This window comes from Danio rerio, chromosome 14, assembly GCF_052040795.2.
Source record: "Danio rerio strain M-AB ecotype USA chromosome 14, GRCz13ab, whole genome shotgun sequence".
Lineage (NCBI taxonomy): Eukaryota > Metazoa > Chordata > Actinopteri > Cypriniformes > Danionidae > Danio > Danio rerio.
The window spans coordinates 12,779,788-12,807,500 of NC_141034.1; the positions used below are offsets into that span (position 1 = coordinate 12,779,788).

At 36.4% G+C, this 27,713-nt stretch overlaps 2 protein-coding genes across 7 annotated transcripts in view; one reads left to right on the forward strand and one right to left on the reverse strand.

Moving 5' to 3' along the window:
* Positions 1–27,713, reverse strand: part of znf711 (ZFX family zinc finger ZNF711) — a 280,678-nt gene that overhangs the window by 203,681 nt on the left and 49,284 nt on the right. The gene's annotated exons all lie outside the window — the stretch shown is intronic.
* Positions 716–27,625, forward strand: hdac3 (histone deacetylase 3). Of its 5 annotated transcripts, none has more exons than XR_015506667.1 (15): positions 716–906; positions 10,130–10,212; positions 10,306–10,448; positions 10,667–10,748; positions 11,341–11,397; positions 11,562–11,617; positions 13,212–13,345; positions 13,557–13,637; positions 16,830–16,903; positions 16,981–17,045; positions 17,170–18,848; positions 18,904–20,821; positions 22,397–22,476; positions 24,766–24,923; positions 26,884–27,625. XR_015506667.1 is itself a non-coding variant. In NM_200990.1 (15 exon segments), coding segments are annotated over 15 exon segments (1,287 nt in total). In that variant the 5' UTR covers positions 716–851; the 3' UTR covers positions 26,954–27,589.

Below are 27,713 nucleotides of genomic sequence, written 5' to 3' on the forward strand. Positions count from 1 at the left end.
ATGGATCCATAATGCCAAATTTTTACCCTACCATTCGAATGTTGCAGCAGAAATCAAAACTCCACAGTCCAGGCAAAGTTTTTCTCTATTGTTCAATTTTGGTGAGCCTGTGTGAATCGTAACCTCAGTTCCCTGTTCTGACAAGTGGCACTGTTGTGGTCTTCTGTTGCTGTAGCCCATCCGCCTCAAAGTTGTATATATTGTCTCTTTTTTGGACAATTCTCTGTAAACCCTACAGATGGTTGTGAGTGAAAATCCCAGTAGATCAGCAGTTTCTGAAATACTCAGACCAATTTCTGGCACCAACAATCATGCCATGTTCAAAGTCACTTAAATCACCTTTCTTCCCCATTCCCATGTTCGGTTTAAATTGCAGCAAATCGTCTGGACCATGTCTACATGCTTAAATGCAGAGTTGCTGCCATGTGTTTGACTGTGACATGTGTTAAGGAGCAGTTGGACTGGTGTACCTTATAAAGTGGCCGGTGAGTGTATTACAGTGTAGATCATAATGTAGAGAAACACAACAAGGATACAACAATAAGGTGCAAAAATATGACATTATAACTAATAGGCAATAGAAAATTCATAATGGACACGGTAAATTTAAGACGATATAGTCTAATTTCCCTTCTCTCCTTCGCATTGCCACTCCACACCCCAGTTCAGTTGGTGGCGGTAAGGCACCAAAAGTTGGATTTGACACCATCAAGAAGAAGAAGAAGCGGAAGTGATTTTTTTTTGCTGTTTTAGAGAAGATGGCGGCGGCGTTGAACAGAAATTAGAATAATTAAAACATTTTTGTTTTCTCGTGCTAGAAATAACTGCTTTTATTTACACTCTGTTGCAACATGACCAATCGAACTGCGTACTTCTACGACCCAGACGTGGGGAACTTTCACTATGGTAAGATTTTAACGTATCGTATAGCATAGGTTGCTAATGGATGATAACGCTTAAATTACTGTTTACTCCTGTATGCGGCGATGCCCAGATGAGAAAAAATGCTATAAAAATGTTGTAAGAACTATAGTATTTTAGAAACATACTATAGTGTAAATATCGGCCTATAGTATTTACAACACTTGTTAATGAATTCTACTGCGGACTGTAATACTGTACTATATTTTAGGTGTTTACAACAATAAACTATGCTCTATTATAGTATAGTTTACCCTGTAGTTGTGGAGAATAGTGTAAGTGGTTCTACTATGTGTCTATACTTGTATTACAAAAGCTACTGTAGAATTACCCCAATAGATTAATTTAAGTGTTAATGTTTTACTTTAATTATTGAATAAAATGCATTATTATTATTAATATTAATATTAATAATATTATTGTTTTTAAATTAACCTTAATTAGTTTGCCCAGCTATAGCTGTTTACATCAACATTGCCTAACCGATACATTCAGACTTCAGCACTACAAACAAAAATAGAGTACTCAAGAATAGAAGATTGCAAGATGAACATTTTGATCTATATTTACAATTTTACATGAATCAGCGTACTTGACTGTTGAATAAAACTAATACATAACAAATGGGATTCAAATAACAAGCAAGTTAAATAAACTGATGAAATATAAATGATAATTAATAAATAGATTAATAAGAAACAAGTTAAACAAATAGATAAAAAAAAGAAAAAAAAAAAAACAAGAACTGAAACCATCTCAAATGTTCTCTAATAATTTTTAGTTTATCTGTATCTCCAGCAGAAAAGATGCGATTTTAAATTGTAAAAAAAAACAAATGAAGACAGCTGAAGTCAATAATTCATTTAGCGTCACATGTTTACTGTTCCAAAATACTTTAAATGTTTCTCAAAATAAAATATACTGTCTTCAAAAAAGAAAAGAAGTTTTAGTTTTTACCCAGACATTTAAGAAGGATATATTTTAGAGCAGTAATCACAATAACGCAAAACCGTGATGTATTTATTCAAGGCTATCATACTATCAGAATCTTATACAGGCCCATGCCTATGCACAAATGCTTGTCATTTGAGACATTTTTACTGGCACTGCTCCTGCAAGATTCTGTCCTGCTTCCACAAAAAATGTTATTAATCTTTCATTTATGTCTGTAATTAAAGTTTTTCCCAGCTCCTGTTCGCTATGCCTGCAGGTAAACGCACAAGTAGCATATAGCATATAAACACACATAATATTAATGTTTTATAATAATGTATTTTTATTTTGAAATCAGAAAATTAGATCATTAGAAATTTATATTATTTAATATTTTAAGGGATGCACCGAAACTGGTATTGGTATTGGGCCCAATAGTGATCTTATGTACTTGAACTTGTGAAAACACACCGATACCCAGTGATGTCACTCACAGAACTTCTTCAGTACACGCAGAGGCTCCAGCAGCAGGATTACAATGTCACACAGCTAGGGTTTGGTGTACCTTATATCAGTTCCATTAAAATGCCTGAACACTCATGATCGCTTGTTACTGCATCATCGGGCTGTCCGAATCATTATGCTGTGTATATATCTTGCATTCCCTACTGGACAGATCTGGAACAATACCATTAAAACCAGGGTCCTACATACAGGCTCAAGCCTCTCCGGTTGTGCAGGAACATAACGAGCTGCTCAAAGCATTTCACACTGCATGATTCTGAATAGCAGACAGCTTCAGATATTTAGCGGGCGAGATATCTCATGGGTGTCGGCGACTCATCTGTGATTGTCTCAGATCATGTCTTTGATAGTTTACACTGTGTGATTGTTACTCACGTGATCCAGTACTGATCTGCCATTGATTTCAGGCATTTGTCTGCAATTGCTCCATAACTGTTGGTGAGTCAAAATCGGGGCTAAAAATCATGCAGTCTGAACTCAGCATTAGAATGAATATTCTAAATCAGGGGTGTCAAACTGAATTCCTGGAGGGCCGCAGCTTTGCACAGTTTTGTTCCAACCCATCTTCAGCACACATATCTGTAAATTTCAAACAAGCACTCATTTAGTTTTATTAGGTGTGCTTATTTTAAGTTGGAACTAATCTGTGCAGAGCTGCAGCCCTCCAGGAATTTAGTTTGAGACCATTGTTCTAAATGTTTTTTCCACTTGTTTAGGGCTTCTATTCATTAAGGAGCGCTGTGCAATTGTGCAATATATCGGTTTAATTTAAACCCCATCAGCTTGGTTTTTCTAATTAAATAAATGTAATGTGTAGATTCCACTGAAATCAAGAATTATAATGACCATTAGGGGTCAGTTGTTTCGAAACAGGCATTAAAATTGTTACATTGTTGCTCTTTGTTCTTGGTGCGTTTCGCTTTCACACGGCAAAGTTTCCAAACAGACCAAAATAGCTAAAACAAGTCACAAGCGAGTAAACTCTCTTCACATTGTTTTGAGTTTCGTAATTTATTTTTCAGTCCCACTTAGCTGTCATGAGTCCTTATTACAATTTATAACGATAAGCAATAAGACAATATAAGTGAAAAGCTGCGCCTTAATTTTGAATGGTGACACCCACAGACATCGTCATCAGATGTAATACAGAGGTAAGACTTTCTCAGACATGGCAGTTGGCTTATGCATTATAAGCTTTACATTTATAAAGAGAAATAACAGATAAACCAAGACTGCTGTTTGGTCAGTTTTCCTAACGCATAAACAGCTCTTGTTAATATTTAAGCATGCTTTCACTTTCGTTTTTGACATGAAACGCACATTTATCGGTAGGAACGACATCCTGCCCTACTCATAATTCTCTTTCCATTAAGCCTATATATGCCTATTACATATCCAAAATACACTGTGATATAGCCTGGTTCGGATCGTATTGCTTCCTCACTACAATGGATCCACTCCCGAGTTCGTTTCAATCGAGCCGGGACCACCTCATTCAGGCAACGGATTGATTTGCCGTGGATCCAAGCGAGATTGTTAAGTTTACATATGCTAAACGAACCGTGCTAACTGGGGAAACAAGACAGGTTCTGAAACAAAAGTCTAGGTGTGAAAGCACCCTTAGAAATGTATAAACAACAGTTTTAACTTTTCCAGCATAATGATACATACAAAAAAAAAACAAAAAAAAACACAAATACAGAGCACTTCAGTTGTAAAATTCCAAAGAAAATTCTAATTCTTTTTTAAAAGGTAAAGAAGATGTATTTCACTCTCTAAATTGCTGAATTCCAAGGTTAGTATTGTGATGTAAGAATGTCAACATATTAGTGCTGGATGGTTAATAAAAAATAAGCTGAAACACAAATTCACAACCAATAACCAGCATAATGTCCTCATGTTGCTGTTTTCATTTTTAAAATCCTGTTAATGCTTCCTTTTTAAAAACGCATTAAATCATGTGGACAAACAGAGCGCTTTGAGTTTCTCTGACGTTGCAGTGAGTGCATTGTTTAAAAAAAAAAAAAAGAGAGAGAATGTGAGTCTCTCAAATGTAAGGTAAATTCAGCTGGCGTATCTGCAGTGCACATATATTTGTGAATTTAAAGACTTCTGATGCAAGAACCTCTAATTGCCGTCTGAAATTTTCTTAACTTTTTTTTTTATTAGGCTTTTGCGTAGGTTCTCTAATTTCAATTTTATGGACATTTTTTTTATGGGCTTTAAAATTACATTACTTGACATGAAAATACAGTAGGAGTCTGAGAAAAATGCTAATTTACTATGGGAATTTATGTTTTCCAGTGATGGGTTGCAGCTGGAAGGGCATCCACTGCGTAAAACATATACTGGATAAGTTGGCATTTCATTCCACTGTAGCGACTCCTGACTAATAGAGGGACTAAACCGAAAAGAAAATGAATGACTGGGAATTTCAGACAGCACTAGCATCTGAATTCTTTATTCCTTTTCCCGCGACTAACCAACCACGGAATCTGGATGAATATCGACTAGTCAGTTATAAGCTGTCAGCCTTGGAATATGCAGATTATAAAATTATTCAGCTCCAACCTGACGAGGCATATGGTGTGTTTATTTGTATCTTTAAGTTATGTTAATTGAGAAATTTGTTTATATTTTAATATATGCATGCATGATATGAAATGCATGTTTAAGCATTGTCTTATCACATTTACTGAGAGCAAACACAGATACAGGGACACTAAAGTGTTTTAAAGCCATGAAGATCAGTGGATTCATCAGTAGATCGATCGTATGTCAGCTCAGCGGATCTTCTTGATATCCGATCCTTTTAGAAAAGGACAAACACGAGTGAAGTGCAAAAAAACAAAGGAGCAAATGATTCTTTCAGCAACCCAAAAGATGAACGAACTGATGTGTTTAACTGTTATCATTGCCTTTTGGACTGTTATGAACTAGAATGACAGAATTACTTTTTTAACAGAGGTTACATGTGCTGGTGAAGATTAAAGATACAGATGAAAGGTAAAGGCTGATTTATACTTCTGCGTCAAACGCCGGCGTATGCTACAGCGCTGACGCATAGCCCTTCGCCGTGGGCACCTCTCAAAAATTGTTACTACACGTAGCAACGACGCGCAGCGCAAGCTCTGTGATTGGTCGGCCCAATAGAGCGATTGTTTACAAGTGTGGAGCTTCTGATGGAAAGTTTTGTTTTGTGTTTACCTCATAGTTAAAGTTGTTGCACGTCCGCCGGTTCCTGTCTCAAAATGAGCGAGTTTGAGCCACTTATACATCCAGGAAGTATTCAGGAAAAGCAAAACAGCTGAGAAGAAACTCGACACAGAGGAACATTAACACTTCATTGCCCACTAGCATTTCGGAAGTGTAATGCAGACCAACAGAGACAGCGCGCAGAAGTATACATGCACAGCTACGCGCGTTGCATGCGCTGTGGGTCACGCCGGTCACTTGACGCAGAAGTATAAACCAGGCTTTACTGTGGGCTATGTTGTGTGTTGTTTTCGAACCCAAGTAAGGACTAAATGTATGCTGTGTGTTGTTTTTCTATAATTGGTAACATATTGGAGACTGTAAGGGGCTGTATGTGTTCAGGGTGCATTTATTTAATTATTTTATATAATTGCAGACAATTATCTGCCGTAATAATCAAATCTCGTTATAAAGCACCTGTTTTGTGAGAAGTGCTTCTCAAATGTTATGTGAACAACCCGTACAGCTTTACTTTGACATTTCTTCGAGCAAGAATGGCATCGACTGAAACTTTCTGCCGTACACCCACCAAAAGGGACATCCAGTCATTGAGTGATGTCAGTCAGCTGTGAAACTTATCACCACAATAAGCGGTCAGGGAACCAGAGCAAATTACAGTGTCTGACATCATTCTTGAAAGATCACACACCTCTTTAACTTTATTTTTAGATATCTGACTTATGTGGCCAGACATCGTTACCACTGACATTGATTATGATCTTACTGAACTTATGTGTATATTCAATCTGCACTTTTCAATGTGGCATGGTATCATAGAGCTTATAATGACCAAGAATTTACACTCAATAGAACGTTCAATTGCAACAGCAGCGCTCAGCAACAGCCCCGGATTCCGCCATTTTGGAGTGAAAGCGATCGTCTGTCCATAGGATCTTATTGCTGTCGCGATGGCAAGCAACTGCTTTGTTTTTATTTATTTATTTAAAAAGCGCATTAAAGCTGAGATACAACCTGAAAGACGACAATACAGCACTTACTATGTCAATCATCAGAAATTTTTATAGTTTATTTTTCAGACTTATAAAATGCTGTTGTTCTATTGGAATTTTCATTCCAAAATGACCGCCCCGCCATCTAGTGGCTGTTTCCCAAATTGCACTAGAGTGTTGCCTCTTGGTGATTCTATGGTTGAGCCCCCTTTTCCCCTCGCCTGCACTCAAACTGCAGGTTTACCTTCTGAGCCCAAGTATGCTTATGTCATTGATGAGGCGACTGTTCTGTCAGAAATAGAAGTGCTCTAGCTCCCCACAATAAAATTGCTTTAGGTTTGTTGAAAGTACTAGCTGATGTGCAGCAAGGGGTTTGCATATTCAAATAGCCTTGTGTGAGTACACCCCCAGTGCCCTTTAAAGGGCAGCAAAACTGTTTTAGCAGGGTGTTTTCACACCTCTAGTTTGGAAAAAGTCAGGCAAGCGGGTGTGTCCAGCTCTGTTTAGGCGAGAGTTTAGGGGGAGGGAAAGAGGGAAGATTTTGCATAAAAAATGGCAGTTTCGTTTGGGTAAGCGCTGATTTTCACAGGCAAAACAAACACACAGACGCAGGGGAGAAAGACTTGACTGTGTTTACATGGACATCAGTAATTTAATTATTTGCCAAATTATTAATTTGTGAACTTTAACTTCAGTTTGGCACTTTCATTCAGGAACATTTCATGCATGCCCACCGTTTACCTCCCCCTTTCCAGTTGTAAACATTTGTTACTCTTAAAAGTGCAAACTAAACCGCATGCTCCTGTGTGTGTGTGAAGGCTGATTTATACTTCTGCGTCAAACGCACGCGTATGCTACGGCAATGACTAGGGTTGTAACGGTATCAGAATTTCACGGTACGTTAATACCTCAGTATGAATGTCATGGTACGGTATTTATTGAATCATTTACAGGAAAAAACAAAACTTATGAAAATACTCCAAAAAAGTGCCAAAAGTGTCAATGACATAGAAATTAGTCATCTATCTGTAAGCTTTGAAACAGGAACTTCAATTTTAATAACAAAAAAATATTAAACCATGTAAAAAAATAAAGTTTCAATTTAGTATTGTTGAAAACTCATCACATTCAACATTTAATCACTCACTCACTTAGATAGAGATGGGTTTAAAGGAAAATTATCATATAACTATAATCTGGTAAAAGCTGGTATCTCTGGGTATTCACAATATCCCCTGCAACAGAAAACAACCCTCTCATTTGGGACTGAGGTTTCTGGAACAAAGATATGACTTGGCCCAGGTTGACAGCAGTGGGTAACGTTGTGCATTGTCTTTCCCCCACTTGAGAGGACAAACCATGAGTGAGATAGAGGTCTCTTTGCGGTACAAGTCAATGTCTGCATCAATCTGAACAGTGTGCTGTGTTTCTGCAGTCCCCATGACTGTTATTAGTCGTATTCCCCAACTTGCAGGCACGTGCACACATAGAGCTCAACCTGTGCAGTGCACATGCCCTTTTTAGTCTTGGATAGAAAATGCCCTTCCAAAATGATCAAAAGTGCCCCAGCGACGCGACACACCCTTTGTCCCGCGCTTCAGTCCCGCCCCCCTCCCCGCTTTACAGTATGCGCGCGACAACACAGCTGATCAGGTTTGATCATTTCCAGCTCTTTATCATCCCCGCTTCTAGCAGCACACTCCATTTCCACATTACTGGATCTGTAGCGACAACAGACCGCAAAGGATGATGGCCACGCCTAGGCTGATGGGAATTGTAGTTTCCGCTACCTCCCGTTTGCTTCATTCGCCTGAGCAAATTTTCTCAGATGACCTATAGTTTTATCGAGTCATGCGACTACGGTAATATCGGAAAAAATTAATATTGCGGTATGACGGTATTTACAATACCGTTACATCCCTAGCGTTGACGCATAGCCCTACACCGTGGCCGTTGGCGTCGCTGATGTGCACCTCTCAAAAAATGAAACTACATGTCGAAACGATGCGTAGTGCAAGCTCTGTGATTGGTCGGCTTGGTAGCGCTGACGAGTCTGGGCGGGACCAGGAGCCGCGCGAATGGCGCGAGGCCGCTGGAGCGATTATTTACAAGTGTGGTATCCCGTGAAGGAGCTCCGGATGGAAAGTTTTGTTTTGTGTTTACCTCATAGGTAAAGTTGTTGCACACTTGACCGGTTCCTGCCTCAAAATGAACAAGTTTGAGCCACTTGTACATCCCGGAAGCATTCAGAAAGAACAAAACACAGGCAAAGAAACTCGACACAGAGACACATTAACTCACTGCCAACTAGCTTTTTGGAAGTGTTAATGCACACCAACAGTGACAGTGAGCAGAAGTATAAATGCACAGCTATGCGCGTTGCATGTGCCGTTGGTTACGCCGGTCATTTGACGCAGAATTATAAACCAGGCTTGAGGCACGCACACAGTCAGAAGCATGCGGTCAACATTCGGTCTCATTCGCACATTGGGCCGAGCAGAGCATCTAAAGTCATGTTAATGTGAGTGTTTTAATGGTCAAAAAGGTGTCAAAACGCAGTGTTTAGTGATTATTCATCCAATCGTTCAATTTAATTAATTCAATTGTTTTGAATAAACGTGATTACAATTATGACCAAAATTATCGTGATTGTGATTTTTCCCAAAATCGAGCAGCCCTACCCACCGTGACAAACAAGGTATAGCACTCAAAGAACTGCTGGAAGAGTGTAGCTTTAATAAAATGTTGATTCCGCACAGTGAATGATAAAAAAAAACCTCTGCATTTCTCTGTAACTTAGATGCACTCCGTAGGTAGCGTCAGAAAGCCGTGTGTGTATAACGATAGACTATTCTGTGACAGAATGTGGCAAAAATTCCAAACAATTCATCTTCTTCCACTTGTTTTGGCAACACAACTTGGCATCTCTCTGCCGTCTGAACACTGTAACAGGTAAAAAGCAGTTTTCGTGTGCGCGAAAGTCTTCGAAAGCGATCATGCATACAAATGAAGTTGCACTTCGTTCATGATAGAGCGCGCTGATTAGTTTGGATCAAGTCTTTCCCATGAATTAATCCTACACACTCAGAGACGTCACAAAGTACTCCCAGGGACAGACATCCACTCTCTACACTGGAATACACGCAAGGATTTAATCAGTGTGACACAGCTTCAAAAATTAGTTTCAAACCGGAAGAGCAAATTTGCTCGAAATAACGCAGAAACAACCAATTTTCACTTTTTTGTGAAATATATGTGTCTTAATGGTGTTTATAGCAGCGTGTGAAACATATATGACACATAAATGTGTTTTGGTGTTTCGCGACCTTTTTACTTTTATCTTTTTTCCTCCAGGCTCCTAGTCTCTCACTATAACATATTTGCCATCTAGTGGTTATAGTTTCAAGAGTAACAGCATGATCAATTGATGTAATCATAGTAAAAAAGCTTTTTTTTTGTCTAAAATAGCAAGACCTTGGCAGTTTGATGTGAACTTAAATTACCTTTTTTTCATTCATTCTTCTCTGTTTCTTTTTATGCTCCAGGTGCTGGGCATCCAATGAAACCTCATAGACTATCACTCACACATAGTCTTGTACTTCATTATGGACTATACAAGAAGATGATGGTAGGAAAAACTGCTTAAAAATCTTTTTTTAGTCCAATCTCTTTTCTCTTTTGAAATAATTCTCGTCCTTATGAGCAAAGCATTTGTTTTCAGGTTTTCAAACCCTACAAGGCATCCCAGCATGACATGTGCAGGTTCCACTCTGAGGATTACATAGACTTTCTGCAGAAGGTCAGTCCAAACAACATGCAGGGCTTCACAAAGAGTCTCAACACTTTCAATGTAGGAGATGACTGGTAAGTTTCCTTCCATTTATAAAAATGCTTTTAAAGTAAATATTTAAAGTAACAGTTTAACAGCACATGATATATGTCAGTCTTTTTAAACATTGATTGAGTTTTTGGTTAAGAAAGTAGCAACTCTATTTGATATAATATGTAGTTATGCTTTAAAACATTAGATTAAATAAGAGTTTTCTAATAATCAGGGTTTTTTTGTTTTTTTTTGTTCTAAGTCCTGTCTTTCCAGGTCTGTTTGAGTTTTGTTCAAGATACACAGGTGCCTCATTACAAGGAGCAACTCAGTTAAATCACAAGGTTTGTAGAGAGTAGAAATGTTGCCCTTACACATTCATCGTTAACATTTTTCTTTAAACCTGACAAAAATTTAATAAACAGCATTTGCATAATAATGTGGGGGAAATAATGGTAGATGTAATAACATTATCTTTTTGCACAATTGTTTTCTGCGGGCCAGATTCACTATTCTTTTGATCCTGTTTTGTATGTCTTTTGTATCTGTATCTATTTTACAGAAAAAAGAAAAAGTGCCATGAAAAGATTAAGTGGCTTTTTAAGAACCATGCTGACCAAGCCACTGTGCTTTTCTGATGTGCTGCGATCTACTTGTTTTTCACTGTTAAATTTAGCTTTTTCTGGGACTTGCTCAATAAGGATCACATGCCTAATTGAGTTCATATCCACACCCTCATAACAAAATTAAGAAAAGAAAAAAAGTTATATGGATTACAATTTATATAGAATTATATGGTTTACAATTTTTACTTACAAATCCAACATACAGAGTTAAAAAAAGACCTTATTTGGTAACTTCTTTGGTAAAATCTTGAAATGTTTTTGAATTCTGGCATTGTTTCAATAAATATTAATTCAGCTGTTTATTGCATAGATTTGTGACATTGCTATAAACTGGGCGGGAGGTTTACATCATGCAAAAAAGTTTGAGGTAAGCTTTTTATTTTAATAAAACAAAAGTTCAAGAAAAAACATACTCTATGATTAGCATCAATTATTAATAGTAGTGTTTGATTTACATTGTAAAACTTTAGTAGGCACATGCTGTGCATTTGAAAGTCCATGTAAGTTTTTATAAATCTATTTTTTTTCCAGGCATCTGGATTTTGTTACGTGAACGACATTGTCATCAGTATTCTTGAACTCCTGAAGTAAGTGAGAGATGGTAAAAGGATATCACATCACATAGGTGTAGATTTTGCTGATGTTTTGCTTTTCTGAGTTATGGATCTAACAATACCACACCAAGACCATGATTTTAATAAATTTGGTTCTCAGTATTGGAGCCAATGTACAGTTTGGTTTGGCTCTGTTTGCTTTGAAAGCAGGACTCATGGTGTGGCACCAGCAATGTTAAAGAACACTAGATTCACATTTACCCTAACTTTAAACACAGGCATTTTTTAGACCAGTGGAGTGATCTAGGCAAACTAAAAGACTTTTATTCATTCATTCATTTTCCTTTCGGTTTAGTCCCTTTAATAATCAGGGATTATCCAGCATATGTTTTATGCAGTGGATGCCCTTTCAGCCGAACCCATTATTGGGAAACATCCATACACTATCATTTATTCACACATGTACACTACTGACAATTTAGCTTACCCAATTCACCCATTGCACATGTCTTTGGACTGTGGGGTGCACCCGGAGGAAACTCACACAAACACAGGGAGAACATGTGAACTCAGAAATAACTGATCCAGCCGAGGCTCCAACCAGCAAGCTTCTTGCTGTGAGGTTACAGCGCTACCCACCGTGCCACCCACTTAAAGATGGGCTTTTCCATTTGACAGCAGCAAAGGTCAACTTGCTTCATTTCTCACATGAGTTTTCTGTGCAGTAAACAAACAGAAGGCGCTGCAGATCCATTTTAGTTTGAAATCTGCAGGGTTGGGTTCCAGACTTTTGAAAATGATGCCATGGCTGTGAACAATCACTTACTAGCGTCTTCTGGATCATTCTGTTTTCTTAATCAAGCTCCTTCTATATGACCATTACAAAGCATTTAGTTTATTTTGAGACTTTATCCTCTCTGTCCTTTAACAATGACTGGTGGAAGCGATGGGTGGTGGTAGATAGTGCTGGGAGGTGTGGGGAGATATAGTATGCTATGGAACAGTGTGTACTGTCATGGGTGTATTGTGGTTTTCAGTTTCAGTTTGAATATTGTAACATACCTGTGCAGGGTGAAAAACTGGTTTGTAATGAAGCCCTTTAATATTTAGCCCTTTAATATTAATATAGTGGTGGCTCATTGAACATCTGATCAATCTGAAAACATTGACATTTTTTGCCTCCAAAACCTGGTTAATTTCATAATGTTCCAAAAGTCTGTAGATGGTTCTTGTAAGCACAACATTGGAGTGAGCTGTACTGTTTTATCAACTTTTAACTGTGGCAGTGGCACTTTTAACTTTTGATGGCTTTAATTTTTTTTCAGTCTGCATAATTTATGTAAATGTTAAAAGTCTTAAATGTGCTAGTGGTTAGATTTTGGATAAAGTGGTTAAAAATGCAGTTGTGTTGATTTCATAAATTTTTTCCTATTAAATAGTTTTCTTTATTTAAATTCATTATTATTGTTGTTATCATTTAGCTTTCACATAAAGCGAGAACTCTGCTGGACTAAAAATAATTATTACAAAGCATTTTTGGTGTCAGCTTCATCCAAGTAAATCCAGAAGTTTTGGTTTGGCCTTAGTTATGACTTATCTATGCATATTTGCTGTTTATCTCTGATAGGTATCATCCACGTGTGCTCTACATTGACATTGATATTCATCATGGGGATGGTGTACAGGAAGCATTTTATCTCACAGACAGGGTCATGACTGTGTCCTTCCACAAATATGGGAACTATTTTTTCCCAGGAACTGGTATGTTCTCATTGCCCAATAAAAATTATTGACCATGTCAGTCATATTGTTTTAGGTACTGTTACTGGTACATACAAATGTGGTGTTTTCATTAAATAGCTTAAACATTGTTACATGAATCTTCTAGACTAAAAAATGTTATCTTTACAAATTTACTTAGTGGCATTAAACAGTTTGAATAATAGATTCATTTCTTTTGTTTTATGTTAAGGTGACATGTATGAAGTGGGGGCTGAGAGCGGCCGCTATTACTGCTTGAATGTCCCTCTGCGAGATGGCATTGATGACCAGAGTAAGTTTTTGAATCTATATAAAGTTTATAAATTGCATTGTAAAGGTATTATTCAACAGTATACTCTATGAAATGCATTAGCTGTTCATCTGAGATCATTAAATATTAAGGTTTGCATGTTCACTGAAATATATTTATTTTCTCCAAAAACGCTCAACAATGTGCACTTGAGTCAAACGTTCTCCATTGCTCCATTTTAAAAGAAAAGCAGTAATCTTATTTAAAATAAATGATAAAAGAGGTTGCCTATAGGAAAGAATGCTTTGGCTCTAAAGTCAGGTGTACACAGTGCAATTTTTGTTTTTTGTGCAAGTTAGTGTTGTCAAAAATATTGATATTTTGATACATCGATACCGGCTTTGCTCTCTTTAAACACCAGCATGATGTTTAGATAAAGGCACGACACAACCCCTTCTCCTCAGGAACCAGTGTCAAGATGGCATGTGCTGAAAAGTTCCTCCCAGTTTTGATTGTAAATCAGTGACAGTTGCTTAGCAATAACAGATGGACAACATCCTAAAAAGCCAAAAATCATCTAAAGCAAAATTTATTGCCTTGTTAATATCCGGGGGGAAAACAAGCTTTGAAACTGTAAAGTATTGCTTTCACCTTTCTTAGTGACCTAATCCCAACCTAGTCAGCAAGTGACTGAAGTGTTTGCCATAGATATTTTGCTGTAGAAAGCAAGACTTTGACCTGGTTACTACAGAATTTAAAAACATTTTAATGACAAAACCTTATGGATGCTAATTTTAGAAGATTTTCTAAAGATATTAATTTTAAAAACAAAGATTCTGCACAACTACTATTTTCATCCCTCACTTTTGAAAGCTTAAGTTACATGACTGAGAAATTTTAAAAGAGAACAATACACATTTTAATCATCATGATTCCATTAAGAATAATTCTTTGCCAAGGTCTAATCTTCCAAGATCTTTATACAAACAATACTGAATCCATGACACACCATCATCAGAGTACAGTTTTTTTTTTTGCAGTTCTTCTAGTCTCATTGTGGTAATTTTTGATTCAGTGTGTATTTGAAGCAGCCCGGTTATTAGTCACTAGGAATCTTCCTCTGTATGAAAGCTGTGGGAGAATCCACTTTTGGTTTTTGTCAGTAACTCACTCAACCGCTTTATCCTAGTCCTTACTGGGAAATACTTGTCATTTCAACAAGGTTTAAAGCATGCATTTCCCCATGTTTTGTTAACTGAGGAGGTATTGCCAGTCTCATATCAGTAAACAATTAGATTTTTCCCAATTTATACATGCAGATGCAGTGTTTCCTCTAGGATTTTTTCCAGCTGTGGCGGCAGGCCTTTTTTTACACAAATCTACCAGCTACCTGGGGCGTTATTTTAATGACAAATGTCGTGAGCGCAGTATTAGAAGTCGAAATCACATTTATGTAATAGCCTACAGCATGCAGATCTCTTTGCTTGCGTGCCGATTTCCTCTGTTTGTGCACAAAACTTCTTGCATGCCACCTCAAATATAAGGCACTTCAAGAGCGTGCAGATCTTCTTGTGCACTCTCAAATAAACGCTGCTGAAGTGCGTTCATGTAACGAGTATGTCTCCAGCATTTATTAGATTTGCTAGAAATATTTATAAATGTCTCTAATAGACCTACAGAGCGGTATTATTGCATCCTGAAGTAAAGTTAAATGGCTATTCGTCATGTTTGCTGGCCTCACACATCAATCACCTGTCAGTCAGTCAGACAGCCAGTCAGCACGTAACCTTAAAGGGTTAAGCAAATGACGCACAGCACTACTACGGTTACAGAAAAGTTTGCACTGTTATAATTCACTTACCTTTTTGGTGCGATTATTACCCGCTATTAAAAAAATTTAATCTTTTGAATGAGAAGCTGTAATGTAGCCATGGCGGAATGAATTTTGGCGTGGCGCTCCTCCATAGAAGAATGGGAAACCATGAAACCATGAGATGTATCTTTTTGAAAAATACTCAAAACGTAAAACAATATTCTCAACATCATTGTAATTAATGCTTATCAGAGTTACACCATCAACATTTGCTATTAGTTCCTATTTGTGGGGAATTTTATTTCAACCAGTAACTCCAATACCACATAGTCCTTTTTTTCAACAGACCTAAAAAAGTTTCATTAGGAATAGCAAAGCGTAAACCTGACAGCAGACATCCTTGTCTTAATCCCCTTGACTCTAAAAAGGTCTGGTTGATGTACAATTCACTTTTATACTGTAAATATCACTGTACACAAGACTAATATAGGACACAAAGGTATGACCAAGTCCAAAAGAGTGAATTGAATAAAGTAAACTGGCTAGTACTGGGTTGCAGCTGGAAGGGCACCCCCTGCTTAAAACATATCCAGGATAAGTTGGAGGTTCATTCTGGAGGTTCATTCTGCTAATTAATGCTGTAAAGATAAAGGTTACCTTTTAGTAAATCCAACCACTTGTTTAAGATTTAAGTTTCACTTTCCACCAGAGGAGCCATCTATAAGCAGCAGGGCTTTCAATGTTTCACTGTGTCTGTAATAAGAAATGAATTTATCCTGAATTATAAAAGTGTAAACCCACTTTAAAATTGTAAAAGATCAAGCACAATTATGACACTAGCTCATGTGATACAGTGGGTGAAATAAGTATTGAACACATCATCTTTTTTCCTGGGAATAATATTTTTTAAAGGAGCTGTTGACATTGAATTGAACCAGATATTGGTAAAAAAAAAAAAAAAAAAAAAAAAAAAAAACGCTTTAGGCACGATAGTGGAAACGCGGCTGTTGGGTACAGGGTGCATGTTTTGCTGCACCAGTTTAGCATTATCTGCATTAAATTAACATTCTGGCTATAGGTTACTTTAGAAATTGTTATATATATATATATTTTTTTTATTATTTCATTTATGTATTACTCATTGTTATCTTTTGAACTATTTTTGATTTACGTTTTGAATATTTTCCCTGCACTTTACGCATTTAGCATACATTTATTCTGCACCTTAATTTTGACTTCTATTGTTATTTGAATTTTTTTATTAAAAAGATCAATAAATGGATGGATTTTCTGTTTAAATATAATCCTTTAAATCTAATTTTGGTGTATGTTTTCTGCACGTTGTTGCACTGCAAATGTTGTTTATTTATTTATTGTTTAAATTGGCTTTACGGTGTATAATATTTTTTAAATATTCTTAGGTTACAGACAACTTTTTCAGCCAGTTATCAAGCAGGTGGTAGACTTTTATCAGCCAACCTGTATTGTTCTTCAGGTGAGAAAACCTTCTCTCAGTGAATCATTGTTAGATGTTGTTGCTTTTATTGCTCATCCTTTTTCTTTTGTTGTCAGTGTGGAGCAGATTCTTTGGGATGTGATCGATTAGGATGCTTTAATCTCAGCATACGAGGACATGGGTAGGAAAACACTGTACTTTCATATCTTTTAATCTATTTTCAATCATTTTTTGAACTACTTCCTAAAATACTTTGTATGTAAACCTGATAATTAAATCATGTTTTAAACTGTATTCCTTTTCAGAGAATGTGTGGAGTTTGTGAAGGGCTTCAAAATTCCGCTGCTTGTTCTGGGTGGAGGAGGGTACACCGTGAGGAATGTGGCTAGATGTTGGTATGTTTGTTAGTTTTTTGCTTTTTTCTAAGTGTGGATAATCTAATTGGATATTAAATTTAACTGAAAAATCATTCACTAAATAATGTATTATCTTAAATGCTAATAGTGTTCAGAAGACATCAAGAGTCTTTAGTAAATTTTTTGATTCAACAAAAATGTATGACACTCTTTTGTACACTTATTTATACACTTATCATCTGCATTAATAGTGCTAAACACATATGAAGTTGCACAGTTTATCAGTATAATGCAGAGTAAAATGTAAAATACTGAAAAAAAAATTATATTACCAGAAATGTTTTTTTCAGTATCGTAATTTTGTATTTTTCACTTGTTATCCTGTGTCACAACTATTAATGACTAATATTTCTATAATAACTTATCTCCTCAAAGTGACCATTGCAAATACATGGGTTGGACAATGAAACTCTGGCCAATTTAGTGTTGGAGGTTAAATTGACCAGCCTGGTGGACAATCTTCATTTCTTGCACATTCCACTGGTAAGAGCAGAGTGTAATGGTTTAATTATCAGAGTGCTGGCACCATTTCACTGGCGGATTCACCAGCAATATGGGTGACATATCAGAGTTCAAAAGAGGACTGTTTGTGCACATCTTGCTGGCGCATCTGTGACTAAAGCTTTATTTATACTTGTACGTCAAGCACACGTGTATGCTACGGTGCAGCCCACTCGTGGACGCATAGCCCTCGCCAGGGCCGTCGGCGTCAATAACATGCACTTCTCAAAAAATGTAACTACACTTCACAATGACACGTAGCGCAAGCTCTGTGATTGGTAGGCTTGGTAGCGCTGACGAGTGTGGAAGGGACTGAGAGCCACGCGAGTCCATTGGAGCGAGTGTTTAAAAGTGTCAAATCTCGTGAAGAAGCTCCAGATGAAAAGTTTTGTTTTGTGTTTACCTTATGGTTAAAGTTGTTGCACGTCCACCAGTTCCTGCCTCAAAATAAGCGATTTTGAACCACTTTATTAACGTTAAAGGGGTGGTCTACTACGATATCATATTTTAAACTTTAGTTGATGTGTAATGTAGCTGTGTGAACATAAACAGCATCTCTGAATGTAAAATGCTCAAAGTTCAATGAAAAGGGAGACCTTGGTTTTTACAGAGTTAGCTTAGCAAAGCCTACAATGAACTAATTTTGGGGACTACAAAAAAATGCTTCCAGGCCAGTGAGATCACAAAAGTACTTTTACCGCGCGCACACACACTGCGCAGCTAAGGGGCGTGGCCAGAGGCACTGTAACATTACAGCAGAGAGAGCCAAAATGCCGTCCAAACCCTGCTATTTTCACAGAGCTTCTTCTGTTTCTGTATTTGGTCTTCCAAGGGACACGACACAAAGACAGAAGTGCTTACAGTTCAATATTAATTATGTTCCAGAGAATTATAAATAAAATACATAGCAAGCATGATTTGACAAAACACAGCTACCAAATTCTCTCCCAGTTCACTGCTGGATTCGGTTAAAATCTCCTTAAAGGAGCAGCTCTAACGAGCAGAAGCTGTGGACTCGCAACCTGTAAGTGTATTTATTTATTAAAACTGATCATGACATGTACAGAGTCTAGCATTAACGGTATGCTGTACAGAGTCTAGCATTAACGGTATGCTGTACAGAGTCTAGCATTAACGGTATGCTGTACAGAGTCTAGCATTAACGGTATGCTGTAGCAAAGATGTAAACGATGGGAAATGCTGTTTGGCACCGCAAACGATTTAGCTACAAATTGATATTTATTAGTCAAACCGCTGTAAAAACACACACACACACACACACACACTCTTTACCAGTGCATGCAGCATCTCTCTATGCATGCGTGCGCCGAGGGTCACGCTAATCAGTCAATGCAGAAGTACAGTTGAAGTCAGAATTATTAGCCCCCTGTTTATGTTTTTCCCCAATTTCTGTGTAATGGAGAGAAGATTTTTTTTCTACACTTTTCTAAACAGAATAGTTTTAGTAACTTTTTTAGATTTCTAATAACTGATTTATTTTATCTTTGCCAAGATGACAGTAAATAATATTTTACTTGATATTTTTCAAGACACTTCTATACAGCCTAAAGGGACATTTAAAGGCTTAACTGGGTTAATTAGGTTAACTAGGCAGGTTAGGGTAATTAGGCAAGTTATTGTATAATGATGGTTTGTTCTGTAGATTATAAAGAAAAAATAAAGCTTAAAGGGGCTAATAATTTTGTCCCTAAAGTGGTGTTTAAAAAAAATAAAAAATGCTTGTATTATAGCCGAAATAAAACAAATAAGACTTTCCCCAGAAGAAAAAAATATTATCAGACATACTGTGAAAATTTCCTTGCTCTGTTAAACATCATTTGGGAAACATTTAAGATAGAAAAAAAAATCATAGGGGGGCTAATAATTCTGATTTCAACTGTATAAACCAGGGTTAAGACAGCAAGTCTTTGTGATGTATCAAGAGCTACGGTTTCCAGGCTACTGTCAGCATACCACCAAGAAAGATGAACTACATCCAACCGGAGTAACTAGAAGCAAGAGGAATCTGTCTGTAAGGAATGTCCGGGTGCCAACCCAGATTGTATCCAAAAAAAAAGAATAGAACCACAGCAGCCCAACGCACTGCAGAATAAAATGGTTGTCTCAACTATGCTGTTTCCACCAAAACTGTTAGTTGCTATAGTCAAACCTTTGGTCACTCGTGCTAGTGACAAATGTCAGTTTCAAAAATGTTACGCTCTCGACGATTTAAAATATGTAGTTTTCTGATGAGTCTACCTTCACTGTCTTTCCCACACCTGGGAGAGTTATGGTGTTGAGAAGCCTTAAAGATACGTACCACCCAGACTGTTGCATGCCCTGAGTGAAGCATGAGGTGGATCAGTGATGTTTTGGGTTGCAGTATCATGGCATTCCCTAGGCCCAATACTTGTGTTAGATGGGAGCGTCAATGTCAAGGACTACCGAAACATTCTGGAGAACCATGTGCATCCAGTGGTTCAAACATTGTATCCTGAAAGCAGTGCCATGTATCAGGATGATGATGCACCAACACAAAGGTTTGATGAACCTGAAAGTAAAGTTGAACATCTCCTGTGCACAGTCACCAGATCTAAATATTATTGAGTGTTTCAGAGAAGCTAGCCAGGACACGTCTTCATCTACCAGCATCAAGTAGTGACTTTGCCACTATGTTGTCAGAAGAATGGCTCAAAATCCCTCTGGCTACTGTGCAGGACTTCTGCCTGTAATTCCTAAGAGGAACTGATGCTGTATTGGCCACAAAAGGAGGCCCTACAGCATACTAATAAATTATTGTGGTCTAAAACCAGGTGTTTCATTGTATAACCCCTGTACATAACCTTCACCAATGGACACCAATGGACAACAAAGGATATTGGTGAATTGACTCAGATGGTCACTGTTCGTTTGGAAAGCATCACTACAAATGCCTCTAAAACCTTTGTAATCATTCTATTTTCACTTGTTTTTTTTTTCAGGACATTTGAAACATCATTGCTTGTTGAGGAGTCAATTAGTGATGAACTTCCATATAGTGGTAAGTCATTAACTGTGTTGCATAAAGAAAAGACATCAATAATTATTTGTTTTTGCATTTACATATTATGTAGTGCTGAGGATCTGTTCTAATCTTTGCTACTTCTAAGGGTGAATATTGCTCACAACACATTGTGTGTTGCAGGTGAGTTCTAATAGAGCTACAAACAAAAGTTAAAAGTGTTAATAACTTTAAAAATATATAAATAAATAATCAAATAAATAAATAAATTGTGGTTTCTTAATAAGAGGCTTAATAACAGCTAGCTTTAAAGCGTTTTGGAACGTGGCCTGGAGATAAAGAAGAGTTAACATTAAGAAAAGGTTCTCTCAATTAAGCTGATGAATTTATGAATTTATTAGGCAGGTGATGGTGGGTGGACCATGTCAATATTTTTTCAAATCCCTGTATAAAATCAAAATATCTGTAGCTTGAAACAGATGGAAAGTGACAGTTTTCTGCTGGTCTTTTTGGAGATCCCAGTTTAGCTGCCATTACAGCCCATAGTTTTTTTTTGTTTTTGTTTTTGTTTTTTTTTTACGAGCACAGGTCATGTGAATGAAAACTATCAATAGGCAACCATAGAAAACATTGTAACACTAAATCATGAGTCACTGACCAGCAAGAAAACTTTATAGTACTTCATAATGCTAAAACTCCCAATTAAAAAACTTTTTTGAAATGGTATTATATCTAGTACGAGCACGGTGGTTAAGGGGTTAGCACTGTTACCTCACAGACATGGACTGTAGGTAAATTGGTTAAATAAAATTGGCTGTAGTGTATGTGAGTTTTCCAGTACTGAGTTACAGCTGGAAGTGCATCTGCTGTGTAAAACATGTTTAGTATGCCGGAATAGTTGGTGGTTCATTCTGCTGTGGCAACCTCTGATAAATAAGGGACTAAGCCAAAGGAAAATGAATGAGTGCATCTAGCGCGTTTTCAGTTGTATAACAAGCAAAACTTGTCATAATGTGCAATATTTCATGCATGCAAGGATTTTCACAATGTCAGTGTGCTTATCTCTGTAGAGATCAGGAGAAACAAGCACTTTGTGCAATGTAAGCGTAGGGATCAACAAAGGCCAGCGGTGTACATAAATAATACTAATAGCTGAACATTTCCTCATTAGCACCCAAAAGAGAGCTATTTACTTGTGTCAGTACTAAATAAAAAAATTAGTATAATCTCTTTGATTTTGATAAAACAATAATAAACATTTTGCAGATTCTGCAAGGTGTTTGTAAACATTTGATGTCGACTGTATATCCAGCCTGATCTCACGATGAAACGTAACTATTGTAGGTTTTATCAGTTTAGTGGCTAATTTGTATAAATTCAGTAGTACGAAAATGTACGATTTTAAAAAGGAGGCATGGCATCTAACCCCATCCTTATACCCAACCGTCATTAGAGGTTAAGAAAATCATACTAGAGTATACAGATTTGTATGGATTAGCCACTAAATAGAAAGGTCCTTGGTGTACACAACCTCCGATCTGCTTTAAAAGTATCCTATAGTACGTAGTTGTTGTTGTTTTTTTTTCATTTCTGTTTTTTTTTTTTTCTGCACAGAATACTTTGAATATTTTGCTCCAGACTTCACACTTCATCCAGATGTCAGCACAAGGATAGAAAACCAAAATTCTAGACAAGTATGTATAATTTTCCTTTTTGTTTCTTTGTGTTTTTACATTTACAATAGGTTTGGATTACCATGTACAGTGGGACTAATGGACCTGACACCACATTCAAAGAAATGATCTAAACCCAGAAATTATCTAAATATATTAAGAAATGATGTAAACGAATATAATAAATAATAATATAATAAAATAAAACAATGCAAAACCAACAGTTTAAAAGAGAATTAGAATGTTTCATGTTCTGCGCTTACTATTTCTGTCACTGTGATGTTCACTGACCTCCACTTATATTGGCGGCCTTGGTAAATATGAGCTAAGAAGACAATCATTTTTCAAACCCTCTAATTATTTGCCCAAAATATTATCTATTAAATCGTCTTTCTCACTGACAGTAAACAATTGTGAGAACAACACAGTTTTGACAAACATATAATAATGTTGAACATTTCACAGAATTTTTGGTGTTTCTGCCTAACCTCTGTGTTCCTATCCGAACATGCTGCACAACTGTCCAAGCCCTTGTTCTCTCCAGGCTGAACTATTGCAATGCTCTCTTGACTTTCCTCTCAAACTACACAATCAAGCCAAAAAAAGCTATACATGTACAAAGATTAATATGTTTTATTTTCATTTGACAATTGTTTGTACAATTCTTTGCCCATAGGGAAATGAGAGGCTTGTTTTACCACATGAATCGAGCCAGAGTTTGTGTGAGTAATATTTGTGGTCTCAATGACACCTTGTGGTGCTCAAATGAAACACAAGCTTATAATATGTGCTGGGTGATAGTGTGGGAAGAATGACTTTAAGAATGTGGATCTCAAGGAAATGAGTCCCATGATCTGCCGCTGCAGAGCGTGGACTGTGGTGAAGTTCTCTGGCACATAATGAGCATTCCTTGTAGGGGGCAGTCGTGTTCAATCTCATTTATAAGCAAGGGTGTGCATAATATTTTTGTCTGTTTCTAATAGAAATACCTGGCTATTCTGTTGTTTGGTCCTCACTCTGTTTATGGCACAGCCATTGTGTATATATAAATATATAAAACATATATATGTTTATAAACCTACACTCACCGGACACTTTATTAGGTACATTTGCTGGTATCGGGTTGGACCCTCTTTTGCCTTCAGATCTGACTTATTCCTTCCTGGCATAGATTCAACAACTGGAAATATTCCTCAGAGATTTTGGTCGATATTGCATATTTGTTGGCTGCACATGTATGATGCAAATCTCCTGTCCATCACATCCCAAATGTGCTATATTGGATTGAGATCTTGTGATTGTAGAGGCCATTTGAGTACAGTGAACTCATTGTCATGTTTAAGAAACCAGTCTGAGATGATTCGTGCTTTATGACATAGTGTGTTACTCTGCTGGAAGTAGCCATCAGAAGATAAGTACACTGTGGTCATAAAGGTGTGGACATGGTCAACAACACTCAGGTAGGCTGTGGCGTTGACAAAATGCTGAATTGGTATTAATGGGCCCAAAGTGTGTCAAGAAAATATTTCCCACATGATTACACCACCAGCCTAAACCCTTGATACAAGATAAGATGCATCCATGCTTTCATGTTGTTGACACCAAATTCTGACCCTACCATTCAAATGTTACAGCAGAAATCGAGGCATCTCAACTCTTCTGTTTCCACCAAAACTGTTCAATGGGAACTCCACAGGCTAAACATACATGGCTGGGCTGCTCTAGTCAAACTTTTGGTCACTCATGCCAATGCCAAACACCTGTTTCAATGGTGCCAGCATTGTACATTTTGGGCTGTGGACAATGTGGAATACTTATTGTTCTCTGATGAGTCCACCTTCACTGTCTATCCTACATGCAGGAGAGTGTAAGAAGCCCCAAAGAAACATAATGCCTTAAAACCCCCCTGGGCACTATGCAGGACTTATGTCTGTCATTCCCAAGACAAAGTGATGCTCTATAGGTAGCGAACGGAGGCTCTTTATCATACTAATTAATTATTGTGCTATATTTTTATTGTGGTTTATTTTATTTGTAGCTGTATTTAAAAACTGCTTGATAATGTCTTAATGTAGAGCTAATGCTATAATCATGAACTAATAAATTGCTAATGTTTAGTAAATGATTCATAGTGTGAGGTTTTATACAGTGTTACCTTAATGCCCTTTACGGTTAGAAGATTTTTTCCAATCAGATGTTATTTCAGGTAAATGTTTGATAAATGTTTTATATGTATATGCAGTATTGTCTTTAGCAGTAAGGTCAGTAGCGAATACATTAACTTATTTTGTTGTTTTTGTTGTTTTCCAGTATTTGGAACAAATTCGTCAAACTGTGTTTGAAAATTTGAAGATGTTGAATCATGCACCAAGTGTCCAGATCCACGACGTTCCCTCTGATTTGCTGAGCTACGAGCGACCAGACGAGGCTGATCCTGAAGAGAGAGGATCAGAAGAGAACTTTTCTAGGTGAAAATATCTAACTTTATCACTTGTAGTCATGTGTTTGGCATCTGTGAGATGTTTTACATTTTTTTAATACATTTAACAAGTTTCCTAAACTCTTAACGCACTTAAACACCTAAAACACACAATTTGTCAAAACGGTTAATTTTATGGTCAAAATCACACATTGTAAACTAAATCCCAAAACCAATGTTTAAAATACAATAGTAAACTAGCACAATACATCATGTCTAACAAAACACTGCAAACATGTTTCAAAATCAATTCATTATTCAAAACACTATCATGTGTTCTCTTCTAACAGGAACATTTAGTCGATCATAACACATTGACAAAAGAACACTATCATCTGCTGAAATGACAGAGACTGCATTATTTCATGTGTCAGGTCTGCCATTATTTTTGAAGCCTGTCTACGTTTTTGTGTTGTTGGATTTAATAAATGCATTTTGTTTCTTTTGCTGCAGAAATTCAATACAAAAAATTAATGACCAACACGTAGCTTTATAAAATGTACAGTTTATGTAAAAAAAAAATAAATAAATAAAAAAAAAAAGACAAAAAATTGTCTCAGTACAGACTTTATTTGCAAAAGGATATTACTGCAAGATATACTAACAGAAAAAGCACTGCAACTATTATTTCAAATAATTCTGACTGGTCTTCTGCATTTGCCTGGCTTTTTTGGCCCGGCACAGTATGTGTGTATGTATGTTTCTCCCACAGCGACGTCTTTTCACCAAGTTGAAGCCAGCCTCGTCACCATAGATAATTTAATATACACACACAGTTGAAGTCAGAATTATTAGCCCCCGTTTATTTTTTTTCTCCCAAATTTCTGTTAAGCGGAAAGAAGATTTTTTTTTTTTTTTCAACACATTTCTAAACATTATAGTTTTAATAACTGATCTCTAATAACTGATGTATTTTATTTTTTCCATGATGACTAAATAATATCTAGTAAATAATATTTTACTAAATAATTTTCAAGACACTTCTATACAGCCTAAAGTGACATTTAAAGGTTTAATTAGGTTAACTATTCAGGTTAGGGTAATTAGGCAAACAATTGTGTAACAATAGTTTGTTCTGTAGCTTAAAGGGGCTAATAATTTTTTCCTTAAAATGGTGTTAAAAAATAAATAACTGCTTTTATTCTAGCCGAAATAAAACAAATAAAACTTTCTCCAGAAAAAAAAAATATTATCAGACATACTGTAAACATTTTCTTGCTCTGTTGAACATAATTTGGGAAATATAAAAAAAAAATAAAAAGTAAGTGTGTACAGTGTGAATACATACAAAAAATACAGTGATAAAGCATTTGTAAAGTTGACTGAAATTATATTGTTTTGGTCTTGGTTGAGCTTGTGTGTAAAAAAGGTTCAAGCATTTGTATGCATTTTGTATCAAAGCAACAAGAAATGGGTTAATTGTATAGCCTACAAAGACAGATGATGTGCTAACCATGTTAAGTGTTTAGGAAACTTGTTAAATGTATAGAAGAAACTGTCATAGCCATTGTAAAAAAAAAAGTGGAAAAAAAAGAGTATTAAAAGCAGTAATTTTAATCATTGTGGTTCAATTAACAATAAAAACTACAAAGTTGTTATCATCATTTGTGGGTAATGATTATTATTATGTGTTAAAGTTGTTCTGCTTACATTTTTTGAGGAAATTGTTTTGCAGCTCCCCCAATTTTGATGAATAGAAAGCTACAGGATAGAACAGCCTTTCCCTCCATTAGTTTAGTAGTAAATGTTGAGTACATTTGATTTATTCTTTAAAAATATATTTTGCAACTTACTCGCATAAAAAAATCTAAATTCAAAATCCACAGTTTGTCAGTAAACAAAAGAGATTGATCCTGAAGAGATGAGAACTAATGACTGCTGCTTGGCTGTATGTTGAATATCCTGACCTTGTTTATTAAACTATTTGCACAACTTCTGTTTCATCACAGACCTGAAGCTGCGAATGAATTTTATGATGGTGACCATGATCATGATAAAGAAAGTGATGTGGAGATCTGAAGACTTTTTTGTGCAGTGTACCTGTCTTTGGTCTTCAGCCATGAAGGTGTCCATTCCTTGCAGTATCTACAGTACTTGACTGTGATGTGTGGGTAAAAGTCAATCATTTTTTTAACATGTCGAAATTGTGTAGTTCACCATATGTAGGTCTTTATATTGTATTTTTCTGTTTATCAAATTTTAAGTAAAAAAGGGAACTTTACAATGAGTCCTGCAAGCAGCTTCTGCTGCATTTGTATTCAGAGGGTTCAACAATAATGTGATGAATGATGGCTTTGTGTGCCTAATATCCAAGTGTTTTGATTTAGAGAAAATAAAATCTATTTGAAATGAGCCTTTCTATCTAAAACATCTATTTACACAGTCTGACCCTAAGAACTATCTAAAATGTGGCGGATCACCAGTGCTGTTTGTTATTTTAATTATTTGGCAGCTGTCTTGTTTTGTTGTATTTTGTTATAGTATGTCTCATAGTTTGAGTTTTGTATGTTAAGAATATGACATGGTGGAGGAAACAACTAGGAGATAAATGTATAATATTTTCACAAAAATGTTATTCAAAATTTCATGTCACAAGTCACAACAAATAACACATTTTTTTTGTATTCTCAACTGTAATAAAAACATTTTACAAAATGTTTTGTTCTTGTAATAAAAATTAAACAAATCTTATATTCTGTGTCAGGGGTTTTTCCTGCAGAAAGAATTATGTTGGCTTCACCTTTTAAACAAAATCACAAGTGGTCAGTTATGGCTACTG

Coding starts and splice junctions, on each gene's coding strand:
- hdac3 (XM_087280311.1), top strand. CDS start 10,144: ATGAAACCTCATAGACTATCACTCACACATAGTCTTGTACTTCATTAT. Junction 10,749..11,340: donor CAACTCAGTTAAATCACAAG/GTTTGTAGAGAG, acceptor TTTATTGCATAG/ATTTGTGACATTGCTATAAA. Junction 22,477..24,765: donor AAAACCAAAATTCTAGACAA/GTATGTATAATT, acceptor GTTGTTTTCCAG/TATTTGGAACAAATTCGTCA.